Source organism: Myiozetetes cayanensis, unplaced genomic scaffold (genome assembly GCF_022539395.1).
Source record: "Myiozetetes cayanensis isolate MyiCay16 unplaced genomic scaffold, myiCay2020 scf10, whole genome shotgun sequence".
Classification (NCBI taxonomy): Eukaryota; Metazoa; Chordata; class Aves; order Passeriformes; family Tyrannidae; genus Myiozetetes; species Myiozetetes cayanensis.
In genome coordinates this window covers 11,639,960-11,663,197 of record NW_026086605.1, presented here as the reverse complement: position 1 = coordinate 11,663,197, position 23,238 = coordinate 11,639,960, and the positions used below count along the sequence as shown (strand labels likewise).

At 41.3% G+C, this 23,238-nt stretch overlaps 1 protein-coding gene across 1 annotated transcript in view; it reads left to right on the top strand.

Annotated features, from left to right (window-relative positions):
• The window catches only part of SORCS3 (sortilin related VPS10 domain containing receptor 3), a 289,152-nt gene that overhangs the window by 185,537 nt on the left and 80,377 nt on the right, over positions 1-23,238 (top strand). The window contains exons 6-7 of the mRNA XM_050338477.1: positions 14,199-14,263; positions 20,820-20,938. Coding sequence (XP_050194434.1) covers positions 14,199-14,263; positions 20,820-20,938 — 184 coding nt within the window. The remainder of the gene's footprint in view (positions 1-14,198; positions 14,264-20,819; positions 20,939-23,238) is intronic.

Genomic DNA, 23,238 nt, shown 5'->3' with positions numbered 1-23,238 from the left:
CTTGTGTTTGCTGAGCAGACACAGGATCACTGTCCTGTGCAGAGGACAGAGCTTTGCCCCTTGAGACACCCACACCCTTTCTTAAGGTCTCCCCAGGCTGGTGTTTACTGGAGAACACATTTGTGTTTCCTGCTTCCCACCATCACTGGTGATTATGAAGTGGTGGATGTGGAACCATTTTCCTTGGGGTTTATTGGTGGTTTTGTTATTGTTGTTTTTGGGTTTGTTGTGGGTGTTTTAATTATTATTAGGGTTTTTCTTGTTTGTTTGTTTTGTTTTGTTGTTGTTTTGGATTTTGGTTTGGTTTGGTTTTTTACTAGACATTTCCCTTCTCTCTTATTTTTCTTTTAATCATGCTAACTGGGACTGTAGATGATTCTGTGAAAGCTTGGTCGCAGGAAAGCAGGGAAACCCCATTTGTGTGGAAGAAAGGGAGAAATCTGCATAGCATTTCTGATGACTGTGGGGATATTTGGAGCCCTGAAGTCACCAGCATGAGCCTAGTCAGTAAAAGACACTGAAATACATACTAGTGATGAAAGCTGGACAGAAAACACTAAGGAATGAAAGGAGAGACAGTGGGAGGAGGAAAATAGGACATTCACTAGCCTGGCTTCAAGGAGCACTGTTTGTATCTACAAGTAGAAAAAATGTGATGTATCAAGCAGTTCTCAAATACACTACTGATTCCTGCACTGAGTGTTCCCAGAATTCTATCTTTTCTCTTTTTTCCATGATAGTCAACCAGATTTCTGTTTGTTTTGGTATCCATGAATGTCATCTGCAATTGTTTTAATTGCCAAGGATTAAAACTGGGGAGAAGGGAAAAGGCTGTACTTCACTGGGAGAAGGAAAGAAGCTGTGCATCCACTAACTTAGGCTATGCTTTGGAGTTAAGGGTTTTCTGTCACAGTTGTTTGAGGAATGAGACAGCAAATTTTGTCTCTAGAGGGCAAGGTTTTTGGTCCTTTTTGTGATTTTGGGTAGGAATAGATGATAAAATGTAGCCAATGTATTTCTTTTTATTTGCAGCCTGAATTTCATGACGGCTATAGTGGAGGCTGGCTTGGTTATCTGAGAGTAGTGTAGCAGAAGATAAGGGGTTTTCCTCGGTGTTTCACAAGGTTATGATCTGGGTTTGTATCTCCTCTGAGGCAGACGATTGTGTCTCTTTTTATTTCCTCATCCTTGTGACAGCACTGATATTTCCTAATTCCAGTGCCAATTTTGTTCCACGCAGATTGTTTCAGCAGCAGTTCCAGTAGTGACCTCTGGATACAGCCAAGGTTAACTTTACTTGCCTAGTTTGCCAGCAATGAAATGGTTAGTCAAATATGTGTCTGTCTCTCCTGTAAATCCCCCTAATCATTAACTACCAGATGGTGTCATTGCATAGTGCTGGGGAAACATCGTCTGATTTTTTACAGCCAAGTTTAGTGTTAAGAAAACATAGTCTTGTAAATGTCAAATTGACTGTTAAGTAAACCTACATTAGAGTTTTTCAGAATTAAAACCATACCATACATGGAGCTATGGATAAAAGGAGCGATTCCAGTTTGGCAGCCACGGATAACACCTCTTAGCATCACCAAGACACCTACCCAGTGTCTATTCACATGGACAGCACAGGAAGAACTGAACAGGGAGCTATTACTGGAGTCTCCCTTAGGCTAATGACTCATTTGACTTTGTTAAGGGACTTGCTTCACATGCCCTGTGGGCATGGGACACCTGGGAAAGATTTTTCTCCTGGAGAGTAAAGCTAACATAAATTTTCTGAAATGCAGAGAAGATATTGCTCCCTAATATCCCAGTTATATGTTCAGTATGCTTATAATGTATTACTTCATAACTGTGATCAGATGTCCACAAGGTTGATCAACAAACTTTGTAAGTTTTATGTTTTGCTTTTGTCCATGAGCATACTTTTTGCTAAACATAATCCTATGCTGTTTTTCAACTACAGATTGGTAAGTGCTCTTCCAGTGATGTTGTGGTAGATTTCATCAATATCTAAGAGTATAAAATCCTAAATGACCCTAAGAACAGGAAAATCCTTCACTTTCTATTTCTGGAAATACTTCAGGACTTTTTTATAGAGAGTGCACAGACCCCCCATGTTCCATTAGTGCTTACATTTAGTGTAATGCTAAGACTACTATTCCCCTTTCTGAGCACAGTCCATGCTTTTTTAAACTAATGTAAGAGAGATTGACAGAAATAGTTGTATCTGGGAAAACACCTTTGTAGGAGGTGAGAAAAAATCTAGTACACTACTGGAGAAGTGTTACAGAATATTTTCTAGTTTACCTGAGACTAAAACCAAAGATATTTGGAGATTTGGTGTATATTTATGCTGACTGATGACTTCATTTTACAAAGGAAATTTTGTACATCTAGTCCCTTATACTATGAATGTAAGTTCTAAATAGTAGCTGATGTTTTACCATTTTGTGGTGCTCCTCTCCTCACTGCCTGCTTTCCTAGGAAAATAAGTGTTTGACTTTTTTACAAAGTCCTGTGGATGCCATTCTATCAGGCTGCCTGGGCTCAAAGGTTCTTTAGCAAGGTTAAAAAAAGAATAACATACTGTCTACAAGGATTGTGCATGATTATAAAGGGAAATAATTTTAAATTATCCTTTAAAACCCAAGAACTACATAGTAAATGAACAATAAGAAAAGTGCCACATGATAGCAAACTCTCAATACATATACTGACTCTGTAATTCTGGTTCCTACCGCAGCAAGAATGAGTTCTTTCAATGAGTGGTGTATACCCTCTGGAAGGGCAATTCTGGAATAAGTTGTCTTCCATGAACTTTTCTTTCTAACCTCCTTTTGCTCGAGAAGCACAGCATATCTTACAGAAGGAAGGATTACCCCTTCTCTGCTAGTGTTACTGTGGATGTCCTGATGTAAATGCTATCTGGCTTTTAGAATTTGAGATTTGTTGTGGTTCTAGTACAATTTGTGGTATTTGCCATATTCATGACTTTAATGTACTGTGGATTGCAGTTGTGGGGTTTTTAAGGTGTTGAAAAGTAAGGGCTGAAATATTTCTGTTCATTGGGTTTAAATTTATTGCTTACCAATATATACTGTACTGCAGTTAGTGCTTTCAGTCATCAAAAATCCTTTTGCTTTGGTCTCTCATCTATCAGGTTTCTTTATGTCCCAAGGGCCAGTCTCTTCTCTTATTTTTCCCAGTGCTAATCTTGGATGATTAGCACCTCCCCCACCTCCTCCACACTCTCTTATGACTAAGTCTCTGAGACTGAAGCAGACTAGATAAACCACTAATAAGAAGGATCTAAGGAGGAACTTGTTAAATATTTCTCCCACTTTATATTGATCCCTGGACTGGATCCCAATGCTCTGTCTCTGAATAGCTCAGGGTGGAAGGATCTGTTCTAATCTCACGCCAGAGGGTACCAGATAAGAGTTCTAAACTTCATCATTGTGTTTCAAAAGCCAGCGTTGGAAGCTTAAATGCTCTACTGCCAACTCATGTAGTCTGCCCGGACTTCATTCTGGCTCTCCTGATGCACGTGAACCCAGACACAAATTAATTTTATCCTGTCAGTAAGAGTCCCAGAGTAATTCTTTGTGATACTTTGCAGCAAGCAGTGATGAAAGCCAGTCCTCTAATTAATATATTGAATAATGCATCCCTCTGAGGCATATGGGGATCTCCCATACTGTCATAGCTTGGCAAAGCTAATGAAACACCAGGCTGCCAGGCTGAAAGTAGCATCATTTTTTGTTCTTGCTGGCTAGCAGGGAATAGTCTCCCACTCTAATTTCTGTGGTGGATTTGGCTTAGGTTTTGGCCTTTGTTCTATACCGTACTAATCTCTCTGTTTCTGGGCCAATGGGTGAATTTTCAGTGTGGGAGAGAATCCCTCTTGCTTTCAGATGACTGTAAGAGAAACATTTGGGAATTCTTTTAAAAATTTCCACTGTTCCGAGAAGTTTAGTAATAACTCTTCACATACTCCGTGGACATAATTTTCCAGCCATTTCATTCAGTGACAAAACACCTACAGGCATCAGGAGTAAACATATATTCTGGACCCAGCCTCCTTCTGTCTGGATCTTATCTCCGATCCACTTGTATTTCAAGAGATGCACCCTTGAGGGGGTTTTACAACTCGTTTCTTTACAGCATCTGGGGCTGGAAGCATTCTTGCATTGGAGAAAGCTGCAATCTGATGTGGAATTTATACTCAGCAAGTTCATCAACAGTATCAGGACCATTTTTTACTGGAAACTAGATTTTCAGTCATATCTCAAAGCTCTTCAGGGAGATTTTCTCAAGAAGAATCAGGTAAATTCCATTTCATTTCCCTGATCTGACTTCAGCTGCTGAACCTTTGGAAGTTCACCTGGCATTAAGTTGAACAAAACCAGTTGTTTTATTTAACAGAAGAAGCTGAATCCATGCTGTGGAGGAAGAACAATCTTATCGTGGCAAAACAGACAAGATGTTTTCTGCTTTCATTTAAACATGAACCATTTGTGTCGCTCAATAACATCCATTAAAGATAAGGAGGTCCGTCCTTATGCCTTCTGCTTGTTGTAAATTAACAAACTCTCTTAAAACGACAAGTCATCAGCAGTTATATGAGGCAGAATTCATTCTCAGCAAGAGAAGAAAATGAAACTCCCATCCTTTCATTCCCTGGCATTCCCCTGAGCCTCCTCTGTAGAATGAAATGAGTTTAATTTTGCTGTTGTTAAGCACAGCGAGCAAGAAGCCACATCAGAACATAAGAGCAGGAAGGAGTACTTATAAGCTGTACTACAGGTTCTTTTAAATAATGTTGATTCAGTAACTTGTCTCTTGCTGATCATATACAGAACAAGGATGAGAAGCCAGTGAGTGATACTGTTTCACTTGGATATTTGTAGTGAGCTAATTGGAATAGGAGATACAGTGGTTATCAAAGCTCTGTAATTATCTCAAAGATAATTGTCCTCCATTGTGCAGAAGGCAATAAAAATGGGATCTAGACCACATTTCCGTGTTTAGTGAAACATCAGAAGTTCAGTAGCTGAGTTTAAGAGAGATAAACATGCTGACCTGTGTCTGCCAGCAAGTACTTAGGAAATAATAAATTATACCTGTAGACTTCAGAGCTGATTTCAGTAAATCTGTGTTTTTCTCCCATAGGAGGAAATCTTGCTTTTTATTGAAGAAAATAAAGAAAACTAAACCAAAAAGCAAAAACCCTGCCAGGTTTTTGGCCAAAGGATACAGAAGGATTCTTAGTTTTTGCTCACAGTTTTTTTGGTTTTCAGGTTTTGATTGAAAGTCTTTGAGGGAAGGAGACATGTTCCATTACAATATTGATTTTAGGGGCAATCTGTAGTAGTGATTCCCTAAAGCCATTTCTGGATCTGCAGCAGTTTCTCCAGAATTCTCTTTTTTCTTTCTACAAATCATTAGATTTGAACTGTGTGCTGACACTTTGGAATTTGCCTTGAGGCTGGAAAACAGCAGAGTATTACTTTTCATTTGGCCTTGTACTTTTCTTTCCTTTTACTGCTCCTCTATAACAGTACATTAAGAACCCAACAAAGAGAAGCTCGATTTACCTACATCTTGACCATACAACTTTACTTCTTGATGTGTGGGTAACACAGACTCCTGTTGCAGCTTTCTGCCCTGAGCATTCTTACTTGTACAAGGTAATTCTTTGAGGGTGAGGATACTTTGGGGCCATTGTGAAGAGCTAGGAGTGTGTCCAGTGCTCAGCTCCCTGGGCAGCCTTGTCTCCTTATCGTTTGGTCACCCATCTGACTTGAAGCCAAGGAACACACAAAAGCTCCATGAGTTTCTCTGGTCTCTCCTGATACATTGTCACTCTTCTACCGATAAAGACCTGCAAGTGACTGGGGTTGGTTTATTCATCTGTCCATTCTGCCTGTGAAGATGCTTCTGTTTTGAATGCAAACCTGGCATGTCACAAACACGTGGTGATCTGCAGACCTCTTGTCAGTGTTGCCTTTACCCATCACAGCCACACAGACTTGCTGTTTCTACAGACAGAGTCTGTCTTTATATATCTGTCTGCTGCCAGAATCCCTTTTGTTTCTTACTTCTTTGTCTTTCCCCCTTGTGATGTTGGGACAAATGAGCATCTCACTCTCAATAGCTAATTGAGTGTGATTTTTTTGGGGCAAGGAGACATGTTGATGCATTTATGCTTGCTGGTCCAGAATAGTTTATTCTGCTCTGTCTTTCTCCTCCTTATCCTCCTTCTTTCCTCTCTCTCTCTCTGTCTCTTCCTTTCCTAGCTGGTGATTAAAAATCAGAGAATGAAATAAACCATTTGTTCTCTTCAGGTTAGCATTTGAAATGCAGAGAAACAACTGTCACAAAAGGTTTGTGACAGAAATCTATTTTTTCACATTGTTTTTATCCAAAACGCATGAACTGAACCACAAATTCATTTCCAGAATGTTAGATGTTATCCCAGGGTGATTCTTCACAATATCCTGCAACAGGGAATGTAAAGACTCGTTCTTCCTTAATTAATTCAATGTGCAATGCCCATAGGCATATGGGGCTCATCAGCAAATCCTATACGTATTGTCTGTGCCAAGTTTCGTACTGGCATCCCCTCTTTAGACAATTTAAGTTTTATTTTTATCCATCTACTGCTGCATTCATTTATTAAATGATGCTCTGAAGCTTTTCAGAGGTGCTGTATTCTGCCTAGGACTCTGTTAATAGCTGGATCACTGAGCCTTAGCATTTCAGGCATGTCATATTTGCAGTTGGAAAATGTTCGTACAAATGAGGGCAATTAAACACATAGTGAACTGAGAATTCTTATTTTGGTGTAAAACATTTCTTCAACGAGTCATGTTTAAGATATTTTTTCTAGGAGACAAATTCAGAGGAATTTTACAAGTCTTACAAACATTTCCTTTGAGGGAGGGAAGGAGTAACCCCAGTGAAATTTTTGGCTACATGACTGCTGGACTGAGCTGAAAGCTTCTTTGAGCATGTATTTTGCTTTTCTAAACTGATCTGAAACAGGCCTGATTCATGTTTCATGAAAAACCAAAGCAAAAATCTATACCAATTCCCCATGTGCATGACTTTCGAAGGAGGGTAGCCAAGCACTGGAAAAACATTAATTAACTGGGCTTCATAATATAGTAGGCACTAAATTAATTTTAACCAAATACAAAAATTCAAAAATGTACTTTTATTTTTGTTTTATAAGAGGACTTGAAATTTAGAATATTAAAAATAAAATTAAATGTGTCCCTTCCTGCAGAAGGCAAAACAGAATCGAACCCCTCTCTTAGAATGGGTTTAAAACTTATCCACCATAAGTTTGCAGACCTCCAAATCCCAGGTAAATCCCATTTCTCCTCTCTACAAATGCTCTCTCCAAAGCATCACTGTCTGTGTTGGATGCATGTGGGATAGAGAGCTGATGGTATATTGTGCACTCAAGCTTTGAGGTGTCTTCAAGACAATAATGTCTTAACTCGATGAGCTGATGCTTCACTACTTCCACCATATCCCAGTGCTGGTGCTGCTAGGAATTGGCAAAAAAAAAGGGCTTCTATTCAATTAGGATAAACCCTCAGGACTGGTTTTACATAGCCTGTGTCAGCTGTACCCTGATGGCTCAGGATCAGCAGGCTGCCTGGGAGCAGCATGTTCAGTTCCTAAGTGAACAGCAGGACTGTGACTACACCTGGGAGTGACTGACTGTGAGTGCTGGCCTGGGGTAGCTGACCTGCTCCCTACATGAGCCTCAGTCCCCATGCGAAGTTATGTCAGGCATCACAAGGAAATTAGGGTGTCACCTCCAGCACCTGCCACCTCCAGCACCCTGTGCTGCTGGCTCTTTCAAACCTTGACAAGGCCGTGAGTAACGATCTGTAGCCTTCTACCCACACACTTTTCCAGTAAATTTTACAAAAAATTGGTTATATTTATTGAGGTTTATAGTATAGGTTGGGGAAGAAATGACAAAGGACTTTAAGGGACTATGACTTATTAACTGGATGAGAACTAGACAGAATTATTTGTACATTCTTAGGTTTTGGTGCTAGCATTAATAGCAAATCAAAACTCTGAAGCAACAGCAGCTTTTTCTGTTGATAAATACACTTTAAAGGTATTCGCTGTTAATTTCTGAGATATAAGGAGTGACCTTCTTTTATGTACTGTGAAGAGAAAGAAATGTTTCTGTGTGCAGCAGAGCCTACTGTCTTGCATAGATTTTCTGGTGGGGGCTGATAGAGTTGAGCCTAAATGTCAGTTTTGCCCTCAAGAAGAAGATTGATTTAGACCTCTTTCTTCTTCTTGGCCTTCTGTATCCATGAAATAACTATGTTTAGCAACCTTGTAGTTCTGGAACGTGTAATCCACAGAATTTACAGGTAAGGTACAGCTTTAGACTTTTCAGTATTAGTGGGGATGAAATGCAGGCAGGCAGATGCATGTATGCACATGTGGAAACATATGCAGATGCTGTGAACATTTTAAGTTTTTTTTCCTTCGGGATACGAGGCAGAACACCTCCTTAAAATTCACTGGGACCTTTTTAGAAAGAATTGGCTTTGCCGAAAAGACATTAGCTGAGAATAAACACTTGGCAATTTTTTTGCCTTATCTTGCAAGCTAAGTCTCGCAACAATTACTTCTGCTGATGTCCAGAACTGTAGCATCACAGAAATTAGCACTGGAGAAGATGTAGAAAGCTCCCGGGACCTGGCTAAGACAGTTTCTTACAGTATCTTCCTGCCCAGCTTTTTTCCCAAGCTTCATTTGAAATATGCTGTGCAAGGAGGTTTTGTCCATAATTCTTCAGAGACCTCATCACTTCCTAACACATCCAGCAGTGTCTCCCCCTGTTCAACCACAGAGAAAGTATTGTATTTATGTGTTTAATAAATGCACTCCTTTCCCCAGCAGTTCAGTGTTCATATCTTTTCCTAACTATGGTAGTTTATGGTGTGTTGTGGGCTTGGGATGTGTTTAGGTTGTGTGCACGTTGGTTGTTACGTGCTCAGAGTTAATGTCTGATAGAGCTGATTTTAGACTTGACTGCAGTAAATAACATATGAATACACAGAATCCCCCTGACCACATCAAGATAACTGCAGTTATTGATACCTGGACAAATGCGATGCAATGCCAGATAAAGAAGGTAGCCTGTTGTCCCATCTTTGAAAAGTATGCGTAATTTAGCAATGGCGCCATGTGAAAAGTTCCAGCTCTGTTGAGCAGGAATTGTATGGATTGCTTTCTGCTCCCACATACCCATATAGGCATTGCCCTTGCGTTGCTTGGGTGACAGTCCCATGCACTGTTTGCCTGGTACAACATGGAAGTATTTATTCACTTCTGGAGGAGGGTAGAATTAAAATTGCTGCAGACTAATTGGCAACATCCACTAATTTGACAGCAGTTGCCTGCAGCAAGAAGATGAGGTTTTCCCCCTTTAGATATTATTGCACAATAAATGTGCCTTGTTCCTTTCCTATTTCTAGCCCTTATCTACTGCACAGCATCCTGCTAAGTACTCTCCATCTGTTTCCTCTGTCTGTTTACATGAACACTGGCAACTGCCTTCAGTCTGACATCTTAACCTGCAAAAATGAATTTTCTAGTCTGCATCTTGGGAAAGTCTCAATTTGGTGTAAAAGTTTTGATTTTGTTTTCAAAGCTGGTGAATGTCCCCTTGACTAGTAAGAAAATAGACACACACCTGTCAAAAAGCTCAGTCCAGCAAATTCCAGACCAAGTTTGAAAGGCTGATCCCTCAGACCTAATTTTTTTAACCTTGTTGTAAATCCCTAACAAAAATGTTACTCACATTCAGTGATACCCACTCACACCTCCCAAACTACTGGGTCCAGGAGATGAAGGAATAGAGCATCTCTTATTACCTGTTGATGGTTTAGGAAGCAAAGATCAACAGCAAGTGGTTGGAATTGCTCAGCATTTTTGACCTAACATGTTAGAGTAGCTAAATCTCAATGCTGCTTTTCACCATTAAATGCCTGATGTCTGGAAAATGGGTAGAAAATAATGCGAAAGTTGTTTATTCCATAGAAAGGCAGTAGTGTTAATAGAGAAAGTGAGCTGAGGTGTGCAGTAGGCAGGTAACCCAGAAAGTCTGTGTTTTTCTTTTTTCCTTTCTTTGCACGTGTTAACATTTTAAATTTTGGAGTAAATAGCATCTTCTGTGAAAATGTTTCAGGAATAGCTAGTTACAGTGCAGAGTGCTGTGTTTTCCTTGCCCTTCTCACTTGCTATCCCTCCCAGTCAGAGACGAAATATTAGCAGAGCAGCCTAGTAAATGTGCATCCAAGCACAATGCTCTTCCCTCAGGATAAAGATAAGGATCTTGCCAGAATCCTGTCCATCTTTCAACTTTCAAGAGCACGCAATTCTCTTCTGAAAAGAAGGGAGGAAAGATCTTGTGAAAATCAAGAGCTACCATGAGAATAAAAAAGAAAAGCAGTAGCAGTAGATAGGGGAAAAAGTAACAATTGCTTTCTTCTAATGGAATGCAGAGGTATTTGAATTCCTAATTGGCAAATGATCCTGTGCCCATTGCAATTCTGGCTGCAGGCTCTTCATTTCGAAAACTGCTTTTGCAGCAGCTGGGGAACGTGTCAGCAGGAAAAACTGACCTTTCCTGTCACTTGTGCCTGCATCCTCTCAGCATTTTCTCATGCGAGGGGTGATTAATGAATAGGGATGGTGGAGGATGTTGATTTTGCATGGTTTCTCACATGAAGGGTGCCCTTTTTTCCTCTCCACGCCAGCTCAAGAGAGCAGCACACACGGGCGTATTTTGTGGAACTTGGTTTAGATTTTGCTGTCTGGAGTTCATGTACAGAGAACACAGAGCTGAGCTGTGCATGGATCCTGAGGAGTGACCATGTGCCAGGAAAACTGTTTTCAAGCTGACCTTAGGCTTCTGAGTGTTGTTAAATACTCCTCTTTGTAAGCCTCTGAACACAGCTGTTTTTCAGCCAGAACACCATGAAATCCCTTCCCAGCCACCCCACTGTTTGGGTTTCACTTGGTTATAGAGGACATGCTAGGGAAATGGAAAGTCAGGGGATGCTGACATCTCTCCTTGTTTTGCTTTAGCTGCTTAAATAGTATTGAGCAGTGCATCCTCCAAATGTTTTTCAGAGAGATAACATGTGAGAAAATATAAGGCTGTGAAGGTGTCTCTTCTTGTTTTGTTGCTGTATTGCCAGACCTGAGAGGTTGTTGCAGAGAGTTCTCAATGCTACAGAAATTACAACATGGGATAAAAGAGAAGCTTTACAGTCTGTGTGTGTGTTTTTGCAGCTGTGCATCAGGACCTGCATTCACATCTTGCTCTTTCCACTGCTGACTTTTTTGCAGTCTTCATGTAAAGCTCCTCCAGACAAACGATGATTTACTAAAAACATTTGAACTCAGGAGGAGTCAGAGCACTGCAAAGGAAAGCTATACCAGTGAAAACAGACATGAGGTGTGGCATGAAAGAATAACATTGATTGGGCATCTGTTTTGCAGTTAGTCTTTTACATGAGAGTGGTATGGTTTGAGCAAAGGAAGGATGACCAATGCATCACTTTCCAGACTTGTTATCTGTCTGCAGATAACAAGAGCCTGTCTTGCTTTTGGATTGCAGAAGATCGCTTTGAGAACTTTTCTACTTGAAATGCAGAATTCGGTGAGCAGAGGAGTACTAGAGGTGTGCTGTGTGCCAGTCCTTTTTTTGTCATCATTGTTGTACTGAAAAGAACCATTAGGCTTGTCAAAACTAATTAAGGAAACAAGTAGATGGCACTGCAAAGGAACTTCAAGCTAGAATGACATGTTTCAGGAGACTCCTCTCATTCCCTGGTGCACGCTTAATAGGCATTATGAGAAGATCCACAGAGCTTGTGTATGCAAATGCACAATTGTAATGAGTATTCTGGATTTTGTTGGGATATACTTAGGTTCTTCTAATTACAGTCCCTTTTAAAATGAAGAGTATTGTGGCAGACTAACGTATCTTATTACCTGGGCTGGGAGTAGCTTTTCCCCATTGCTGTGGGGAGAGACACAGTGCTCCCTCCATCTAGAAGGGAGGGACCCAGAAGGTGTCAGGGCTGCCTGACATTGTGGTGTCAGGACACAACAAATGTCTCCGGGTAGAAAGCTGGTGTCTCGCCTCCAGAAGGATGCATGCCTGGAGTGTGCAGGCCCAGGGGGAAGGCTGGATTTAAGCAGGAAACCTGTTGGGAAGGTCTGCAGGGAAGGTCCCTAATGTGTTCCCAACATTTACCTCAAAGTGCTGGAATTACTGCTCCCTTTGATTATATTGTGATGGATAGATAGGATGGTAGGCATGTACCTCTGTCCCTATTGGCATGTCATAGGCAAGGGTCAAGGTTGCTGAATGACTGAAATTACAGCAATTAGTGCTACTTGTTTGTAAAAGGCAGAAAACTTCTGCTATGCACTAGACAGATGTGTGCCCTTTCTCTGTGTGCTGAGAAATCATGTTGCTGCACACCATAATGTTTTTCACTGACATTTAAAGGAATTTTTATTTTTCCACTGTCACTTTTAACTATGTCCAGATATTGGGAAGACTTGACCCTGATAATTACTTGATCACAGAAACTCAGGCCCATTCTGGCACCCATACTGCTAACAGACAGCACTTTCTTCCTTGTGGGATCACCCTGAAACTGATGGTAGCGATTAAGGAGCAGACTATTTCTCACCGGGAGTGGAATGATGAAAGTTCTGCCTGTGCTGCTTTGCTTTATTGTGTTGGCATTTTTTGGCTGCAATTCAGGGTGCTGTGAATGGACACGCTGTCGATGTGGTGCTCTAGTTAGCAAGTGATGCCAGCTTCAGTTACCTACCCAGTGGGTCATAATGTAGCTGTTTCGACATTTGCAGCATTGGCTGATCTTAGCTGAACTCCAGCACATTCAAAAATGTATCAGAACATCTGTATTTTTGTTTTGTTTTGTTTTTTCTTTTTTTGTTAGTGTTTCTAGTGTTGATGCCCCAAGGATGGAAGCAGCAACAGATTGTGATAAAAAATGTCTTCAGAACATCAGGGAATTCTGAATGTTGGCTGGCTTGGAGGGAATCTATTATTTACAATCTACTGTATCAAATTCAACTCCCACCAAATTAGAAACTGATCTTTGTCATTGTCCCTTTTTAATCTAACCCTTTGGTTAACTCAGGAGAAGCAGCTCCATAAATCACGTGGACATCTATGGATTTTTTTCCCCCCTGCCAGCCATTGCTAGGACTAAATGTTCATCTCCCAGTGATTCTTATCAGCTAGGACACTAATAATAACATTTCTGTTCTGGGCTTGACTTTCCCTCCGCCAGGAGAAAAAGTATCTTTTTAATGGTCTTGGAAAAACATTTTTAGGGAGTAAATAACAATGCACAGGAGGATTTGACTAGAGGTGCTAGTGAGATTAAAGAAACTCATTGTGCCTTGTTTCACGATTATAAAGGACTGTGGCATGGGATCATGTGGTGAATAATGAACACTTCATCACATTTTTAAAATCAGAAATTCACCATATTTGCATCGTTTTTCTTTTGAAGATGGGGAAACTGAGGTGAACAATAGCAAGTTTACCCAGCAAACTGGGGCAAATCAGGAAACTTGGGCTTTTATGTCACTATTCAGTCAAATAAAACCTCCTTTCAATTTGCTTTCTATAAGCATGAGGCTGCTGTGCCCTCATCTGATTTTACTGGGTCTTGGAACCAGTTCTCTTTTTCACCACAAGAACGATCATAGTAGTCTTGATCTTGTAGACAAGGGACAGGCAGGATCACTCACCCATGGCTGGGAAGGTTTAGGGCCCCTGAGAGTGGCCTGAGTAGAAACACAAAGGAGACAAGTTAGTAGTGATCCTGAGACTAGCTCAGCTGGTTAGACCATGGTGCTAATTAACACCAAGGTTGAGGCTTCGATTCACTTAAGAGTTGGACTTTATGATCCTTGGGGGTCTCTGCCAACTCAGAACATTCCATAATTCTGTGGTAGAAGGTAGAGAGCTACATACCAGGTGTCACAGGATAGATTGGGACTGGCTTTGTTTTTCCTCACCATCTCTCTGTCTGATTGCAGCCTTTTAGCTAACTGTCTGTCTTCTTTCTCTTTCTCTCTCCTCCCAGGTCAGTGGCTGGTTTGGATAAAGAACCTGACCTTGTGCACATGGAAGCCCGGACAGCTGATGGACGTGAGTGCCTGCAGACAATGCTAAAAATGTGGGCTTTGAGCCAAGAATGGAGTGGTTATGAAAATTCACTTTACTCATTTTATCTCCCTATTTACATTTTAAGTGGCAGGAAATATGTGGGTCATGGGGGTTTGATGTGAGGCATACTCTTATCCTTAGCCCGTTTGGGGAAAGTCACTGGCTGCAGGGCTTGTGTCCTTGGAGGGAGTGGGCACAAGCACAATCTGTTGGGCTAAGGACCCATCTATTCTGTTCCCTATTTAGCTGTTTCAGTATCATGTAGTTTACATGAATCACAAAGACCTGGGATACCTCCACTGTGCCCTGCAGCCTTTGTGCATTTCCAGAGGTGCTCAAAACAGCTGGCTTGTACCTGGGAATTTAAGAAATTGCCTGCAGTGAGACTTATCCTTTGTCTTGTATTGAAAGTACTTTTTAGTTTTACTTATAAAGTATGAATACCAAAACATTACAGGCCATGAAAGGTACCTGGATCTCAAGTAGGAAATAGAAAAACATTTCTTAACCCCTCACTGAAATGAATCTAGTCACATTTGTAGTAGAATGGACACAGAATATAGGACAATAGTATAATTCCTACATAGTTAGACTTCAGCAAAGACAGTATCAGATATAGATAGTGTTTTAGATATTTCTCTCAGGAACTACAGCATGGTAATGCTTCTGCTCCTGGTATGGAACTTCAGCGGGAGTAAATGGGAGCAATGGGGCAAAAGTCCCTTTTCACTACCGGGACAGTGTATAAGAGCAGCATACAGGACTGAGGTTTTAGAGGATTTCTGGGAAGAAAAAAGCCTCATTTTTGTTGGTTGCAAAATTTTCTGTTTTAGTCAGGTGCTGCATAGGCCAGATGCTGTGTGAACAAGCTCCTGTCTATCAAGGTGGCTTCTCTGAGGTTGTGGATCTCCTAAAATCACTCACTGGCCTCCCACTGCTATTTAGTGATGGCAGCTGAATAAATAACCAGGCAATAAAAGCTCAGGGGTGACAGCTGTTTGTTGAATATGTGGAAAAAGAAAAAGAGGCTGGCAGGTGGGTGGACAAGGTAGGGAGGCATCTTCAGTGCCTTTGCTGCTGTGTGTGCTGTGGCAGGCATGCTGGGAGAAGTGGTCAAAAGCAAGTGAAAAAAACCCAAGCAAACTAAGCAAACAAACTGCTGATGGAATCTGTTTTCAAACTAAGTTTAAACTTTCTCACCCAGCTATTTGAATATTGGATGTCTCAAGGATGTAAATGCTTTATTTAAAGATGTTTCCCCAGTTTGCAGACAGCTCTCTTCCTTCAGGTCTTGTTTGCTCAGGGGTTTGATATTTGTTCTTTCTTTTTTTTTTTTTTTTTTTTTTTTAATGTATAAATGCAGCATTTTGAAGTTGGCAGGTAATGGTGTTGAGGGTTTCACTGAAAGTCAGACTTCACCAGTAGTGTCAGCAAAACAGCTCCTTTGCAAGCCATTGTCCCAGCAGGCACAGCAGAGACCCGTCGGGCTGTGCTGGCCCTGCTGGCAGGTACCACTGGGGCACAGCACAAAAATGACTCCTCTCCCAGCCAAGCACAGCACAAAAGAACTGTGTTGCTCCAATTAGAGTTTTTAAGGTTTGAAACGATATTAGTTTGTGTTACAAAGCAGCAACTGCCTCACAGCTATAGCCTCAGCTGGTGTGAAATGGCACAGCTCTGTGTGCCTAGAAATGGGAAGCTGAACTTTTCTCCCAGTTGGCTCTGTAACCAAATTGGGCTTTCATGTGCTCAGTGAAATGGCTGAGGCACTTCTACCTGCTGGAAAATGGGCCCCTGCAGTTATTTCCTCTCAATCAGAAAGTTTCTGATGAAAGTTTTCCTCAGTAGTGTAGAGAAGGACCTCTTAGGTCAGTCTGATGGCTCAGTCACTTATTTGATGCATTAATAGACATGGATGTAAGTATTCCCATTAGTCAGTTCAATTCAGGGACAAGAATCCATGCCTTCAGTGTCACTGGCTACTTGAAAAATACATGATTCTTCTAAATGGGCTATTTTTCTTTCTTCTTCTGTATTCCCCCACGGTTTTCACCTCTCTTGATGTCTGTCCTTCAAGACATCTTGCCCCATGGTTTTATCTGCCTGGTCATTAGGAATGGTAGTGTCTCTGAAAAAAACATCTTCTCCAGTGTCTAATCTCCTTAAATATTTGCAAGATGCTGATAATTCCAGTGCCTATCTTATCTCAAGCTATTCGTGTCTTTTGTAGCAGATGAAGTTTTTCACATTTTTTTCGACATCTTGGCAGAGCTATTGTAGCAGAATAATAACCAAGGCTTGCATTTTTAAATTATAAAAACATGTAGGAGCCTTGGGCATTGTACCTTCTGCCTGGGTGTAATAGGCAGCAGAAAGGACAGGGTTGGATGCAAGGAAGCTATTATTAATGCACTTACACAAGCACCCACCAGCATTCCTCGGAAGGATATATTAAACTTTCTGATGTTCAGTGAGCTAATCTCGCCACTCACAGATATGGTGCAATAAACAGGCTTTGAGTGGAGGGAAAAAGAGGGGAGAAAAAAGCTAACCAGTAAGATAAAACAGGGTAACTAATTCTTGGAAAGTAACTTACAATACAGTCTACATTTCTAGATACTTTTTTCCTTCGGGGAAAAATTGTTGAGGCCAGTGAGCTTTTTCTTCTTTCCATGGAAACCTTTACTGGCAGTGTTTCATTTTAAGTCTTGCCTGGCACCAGGGCCTGACTGAAGCTGACTGTGCCAGTGCCAGTGCAACTTTTTTTCATCAGCTGCCCTCCTCTCTGTTAGCCATGCTGGTCAGCCATCCCTGCTTTCAGCTGTCTTATAATGCTGACAGCAAGCAGCAGGACTTGCTGTCCTGTGTGTCTGTAAGCCACAGTTCCCTGCACACAGCTAACTGTTACACAGGCCCTTCCAGCCTTCAGCACAGTGACAGCTTTGACTCTTTCACAGTCTCCCTTTCGGAACCCACATCTTTGGGTGACACCCACCACGGAGAGCCTCTTGTGCTCCTGCTTCCTGCCAAAGCTGGCATGGTTGCTTGGCTTATCTCACCAGTTTATCACTTCAAATTTCAAGAAATTGTTTCACTTTTATCACTTCTAAAAGGGTAAAAATACACTGCAAATTCTCAAGATGGGAGGCTATGTTAAATAGCAATGAGGAGGTGGTTCAAGCTCCTCAACTGCACATCTGCTAAAGCCATTCCCTAATCCTAAATGATGTGGGAAGGGTTTGTGTGGAGGTATGGATGCTGGGATTTGAGCTGCAGCAAGTGCTCCAGGATGTTTGATGGCCATATTTTTACCCTCACAGATGAGCTGAGAAAGTAGCTGGATGTTGGTTAAAAGCATGAGAAGCTTTTGATGCAGTCTGGGAAGGAGGGAGCTCTTCTCAACTCCTTTTGAAGCAGAACAGAATAAAAAACTCAAAGGAAACAAAAACCCCCAACCCACTAAAAACAAAACAAAACAAAACAAAACCCCAAAACCCCAAAACCACCAAAGTCAAAACACCCAAACCCTTTATTTCTGGTGTTGCATGGGACATTGGAAATAATCCCCAGATGGAAGCCAATCTCCCCTAAGACACACATCTCCCAGTGAAAGTAAGTGAGTCTCTAGAGCCATGGCTTGGGCTCATGTCACCTGTCCCTCTGGGTGGATGTCCTTTTTTCTTGTGGCTGTGCAAAAGAGGGGTGAAAAATTACCTCTTTTTGGAGGAGAGGGAGATAACAGCTTGGAAGTTAGGAAAGTTAGGATGCCCTTTTCTCTCTTAATTGAGATTTTTGTTGAGGGACTCTGTGCTTTCTATCTAAGGGAGGATGTTTTCTGTGAATGGGACCATAGCTCAGGAAGGGATCATACCTTTTAAGAAGCTTCAGCAAGGACTTGTGATTGTTTCTCACTTTGAGTTGCACACTCAAAGTGTAAATGGGAACTGAACTGGGTACTGTCATATTTTTTACCTGTTTTATTAACTTATTTTAAAGGGAATTATTTTTCATTTTCTTTGGGGCAGGAGAGAAAAAAGTAAGACTTGAACTCTTTTTGGTATCCTAAAGCAGACAGGTTTAAAGATATTTTTTGTGTCTGTGGGGTTTTTTTTGAAGACCTTGTGTTGTAAAATACATGAAAATAAATAAATAAAGCAAGTGACAAAATGGAAAATGGGTAGTGAGTTACCCCCCTTCTCTACCACCATCATCTTGTGAATATTAATCAGGTGTCATTCTTCAAGTATATTTGATTACTGGTGTAACACACTCAAAATGACACATTTCCCAATAGGCAGGAAGCTCGTTGTCATGTCAACACTTGTGATTTATCTGCATTTATTTGTGACAGGTTTTTATTCCTCTTCCCATTCTGTCACTCAGCAGCAGCAAATTATCCCCTTTTTGGAAGGATAAGAATATCCAGGCGACTGTGTGGGAGAATATACTGGAGGCAAATAGCTTCTAAAAATATGCCTCCTGACCTCTCCTCCTTGTTCTACCTAATTTTAGAGCTACCTCAAAGAACAAGCCATGTCTGTAGATCTCTTCGGGTAGCCTGGCAGCATATAAGACCCTCTTGTTTTCTGAGAAGTTGCTTTTATCCACTGCAGAGTTGTCTTAGGTTCCATGTTGAGGAACTAAATAGCAGCTCAGGACCAAAGGTGTATATACATGTCTTTTGATGAAGAACCTAAATTTATGCCAGCTGAAAGTCTGACCCCTCCACCGCTGCTGGTATTTTATGCTCGGAGAAAATACAACTCTGATACTCCGGTTGTTTGGCACTGTCTCTAGGTCAGATATTTTTCACCATACACTTTAATTATCTCCAGGTACTCTGAGCTGGCACCAGCAACATTTTCTGCTGCTTTAGCATCTTCAATGGGACTATGATTTTGTTACTGCACCAGACCTATGCAACTGCTCTGAATCAGCCATGTAGCTCTCATTAACCTGGAATCCCCAATGCCTCAACACAGAACCAGGTCTGCAGCCTTTAAACATGGGGCTTCAGCCATTAGGAGGTTGGGCATGAACCTTTGTTAGGTTAAAACTTAGTTGTAGTTTAGTGACCATTTCTGGCAATTTTTTTTAAAATTATTATTTTTATTATTAATGCATATGACTTGCATTCTTTTTGCATTCTTAAGAGTGTTGATGGTACAAGTCTATCAGTCTGTGAATCTTGTCTTAGAATCTGAGAAGGCAGTTTGCTGAGTCTCAGTATTTCGGTCGTGCCTCCCAGAGCTTTCCACTGAACCCCATTTTTCTGTCACTGGAAGGACACAAGTTAAGGACAATAGCAGGTTTTTTGGTGCAGAGAATCCTGTAAGGAGCTTTGTTAGGCAAGTATTGTTTGACAAGATCCATGTTGAAAGGTTCTGTTGTAAATTAAAATCACAGCAACAGGCTCACCCCAGCCTTTATAAACTTGCTGTTTTCTTCATTGATGGTCTGTCCTCACCCTTTGTAGAAAAGCAAACAAGCACTTGAATCTGGGAAGCCTGTAGAAGTGCTGCAGTGTAAAAGATATGACCCTTTTATCACTGCAGCTGTCATCTTAGTAGTATTTTCTTTTTCTCCCTAATTTGCAGTTTTCAGAAGAGCGGTTGAAAAGCAGAGGGGGCATATTTAGACTACATACATCCAGAGACACAGTGCTTTCATTTTTCTTTTCATGAGGTCCTTTCTTAACCTGAGTGAAATAATGCTTAATTCCCTATAACCCCTGTCAACTTGCTGGAGAGGAGCACATCTCTTCTTGTGCTGAGCAACTTTCTGTATGTCTGCCTTTGCCTTCTGTTATCTTCATGCTCTTCTCCCAGTCCTGTTCATCCTCTCAGGCCATGCCAAATCCTGTTGATATGATGGCATTCTCATTGTTTCTGGTCAGAAGCATTTGATGGTTCTTGCAGTGCATATAACTACTGCTAGGACTCTTCAGCCAGTCATGCTATTTCATGCCCGTGGCATTTTCATACCTAGCCTATAGTGGCTATAAAGATTTAATTTTGGGAGATGCTTGTTATTTTCACAGCAAAATAAGTTAAACTTTATAGTGTTGGTTTGGGCTTATCTCTGTGTGTGTGTGTGTGTGTGTTACTACCACAATTAAAACCAGTCATGTAGGGTATTTCAGAGGGAGGACAGGGATATAAGTCCCAGCAGGGTATTGAAACCGGTAAATTCTACCTGAATGGCTTCTGAAATCTTCTTCTGCTCCATGTAGACTCATCATCAGCTTTCTGATACACTGATGGTTGGTACCCTCCACTTATGGTTTGAACTTCAGTCTCCTGAGGTATGTCTGCACAATGAGGAAGAGAATGGTGAATGTTCAAGTGTGATGAATTCCTGACTTCAGAGAGCAGTTACAGTGTTAAAGGCTGGAAGCACATCATGAAATAACACCTATATAGTTGGAGATGAGGTTAAGACTTCTCTTGAGAGACCCTTTTTTGAGCTGCTGCTGATGTTGTCAGACAACTGGCTCCTACTTGGGAATTTCTCATGTGTACATATTCTCCCATTACAGACACCCACTATTTGACCTGTCGGATCCAAGAGTGCTCAGAGACCAAAAGGAGTGGGCCATTTTCGCGCTCCATTGATGTCAGCTCCCTTGTTGTTCAGGATGAATATATCTTCATCCAGGTATGTTGGCTTGATGCAAACGTGACATGAATGCTGCCTGCACAAGGTATTTTTTCTGTGCAAGAGAGGAAGCATATTCTTAGGACCAGCATGTGGGGCCACAAGTCATAAGAGGTGGGAGTCTATACCTGCCTGCTATGGATTGGCTGTGCAGTCTGGGGCAAAACATTTGATCTCTCTGCTCATCACTTGTCTTATGGTGAATCTGATATATTTTAAAGTTCACTCATCAAGGCTCCATGGATTTCACAGAAGCTCTAACTTGCTATTTTTATGGCTACTTGTAAAATACAAAGAAGCTATTGATAAATTGGAGAGAACAGAGAAGAACAAAGGAAAGGTGTGAATGATTATTTTAACGACGGGAAAGGTTTATGCTGATTTGACAGCATAAACAGGAGGTAAAATAGCAGAAAGATTAAAAAAGAGGTGTTATAGGGCAACTTCAAAGTGAAAGATGGCTGTAATTTTGTCTGCTAGTTGGTGATTTTGGAGATGAGGAGAATGTGACAGAAATTGAATGAGAAGCTACTTGTTTTTGAGATTTTTTGAGAGTACACAGGGTGGATGGAACTATACCATCTCTCCACATTTTATTTCTGTGGAAGTCTGAGAATGAACAGCACAGTCAGTATGTAAGAACACTTCCTGAAGATGTACCATTTGGGTGAAAACTGGGAGCCAGGCTGCAGTGATTCCAGATTGTAGGAAGCTCAGGATACACAGATTAGAGACAGGATGATGTTAACTGCTTGTCACCAGTGCTGAAGCAGTGGGAAGGAAATGAGATGAGGTGGTGCTTTGATTCAGGTGGCACAAAAAAGACATACGCTTCCCTTTTTGAACGAGACTGGGTTACTTTAAGTTCCTATTTCATTTCCTTGGGGGAACGTTTTTCCTGACTCTATCCAAATTATGAGAAAGTTTTGCTTAGTTTATTGAGAGATTCTCTTATAAAGGGGAGTTTAAATGGGAAGGATGATAATTCTGTTTAGCCATCAGCGCGCTTGTAGCAAGCGTGGGTAGAGCCCTTCTCAAATCTTCGTTCGCGAAGCCTGGCCATGATGATGATGATAATTCTGTCCTGAGATTAGGTGGAGGACTGGATCCCTATGCCCCGGGAGGACTGCAGTATGAAAACTGCATGCACTCGGGTAACACTGGCAGGGTTTTTCTGTGAATAGGGGAGTCTGCTGCTCTGGAGATGACCTACTGCAGTGGGAACCACAGTCCCCTTCAATCCCCCATGAAACTCAGCCTGCTACTGCTTCCTTTGGTATCACGGGGCAGACACGCTACTAGAAAGCACTGTGAATGCAGTTTTTGCAACCTTAGTAAGTCATGATTTGACTGGAGGCAGCGGCTTTCCAATCAATAAATGCTCTACTCCCCAAGAAGTATTTTAGAGACACTCTTAATCTGGAGGTTTATGTCTGTGGCTGAGAATGTTGTGGAACACCCAGTTATTTAAGGCTACAATGTTTCTCATTCCACAACCCTCACCTGTGTTAAAACAAGGCTGCTCACTTTAGAATATTGATCTCAAAGTGAGGACATGGGCCTGGTGTGTGTGTGTTCCTCTGCCTCAAATTAGCAGCGAGTAACTCAAACTACTAGCTGCTAACTACCTCAAGTTAAAAAAAAATATGCATGTGTGTGTATACACATAGATATATATATGTGATATTCCAGTGCCTTGATTACTCTTAGCAATGTTTTATTTTAGCTCAATGGGTGTTTGCATTGAAAATTACAACCCCACACCTTTAAAAACTGCTACATATACACACAGAACGTTGCTGCTGCTTTGGGCAGGAGACTCTCCATTCACAGGTTGTCAACCCCTTTCACTCTTTTCGGTATCACACTTGCAGGGTTTCTGACTGTCCAGCAGCCTGGCAAAAGTTCCTGCAGAAACTGGGCATGGACTGAGTCCATGTGGTGCTCAAGTAACACACAGACACTTCAGATTCACAGCACACACCTCTCTGAGCTGCAGGTGTGTTAAATCCACCGTGTCCAGCATAGAGTCGACGGACTATGCAGAATGTTTGCTCGGTACATATGTAGGAATGCTGATATGCCCTGGATGTATTAGTCTCACAAACCGTGTGATGTAGCTGGGATGTGTTAGACTGACTCAATATGCAACGTCTTATGCATACCATTCAGTCTGGATAATCTTGGACAGAAGTATGGGAGCCAGGTCTTTAGAATTTCAAATACTAGGCAGAGATGAATAAATAAATATAAAATTAAATGTTAAGAACATAGTGAGGTTTAATAGCTGCATAAAGGAT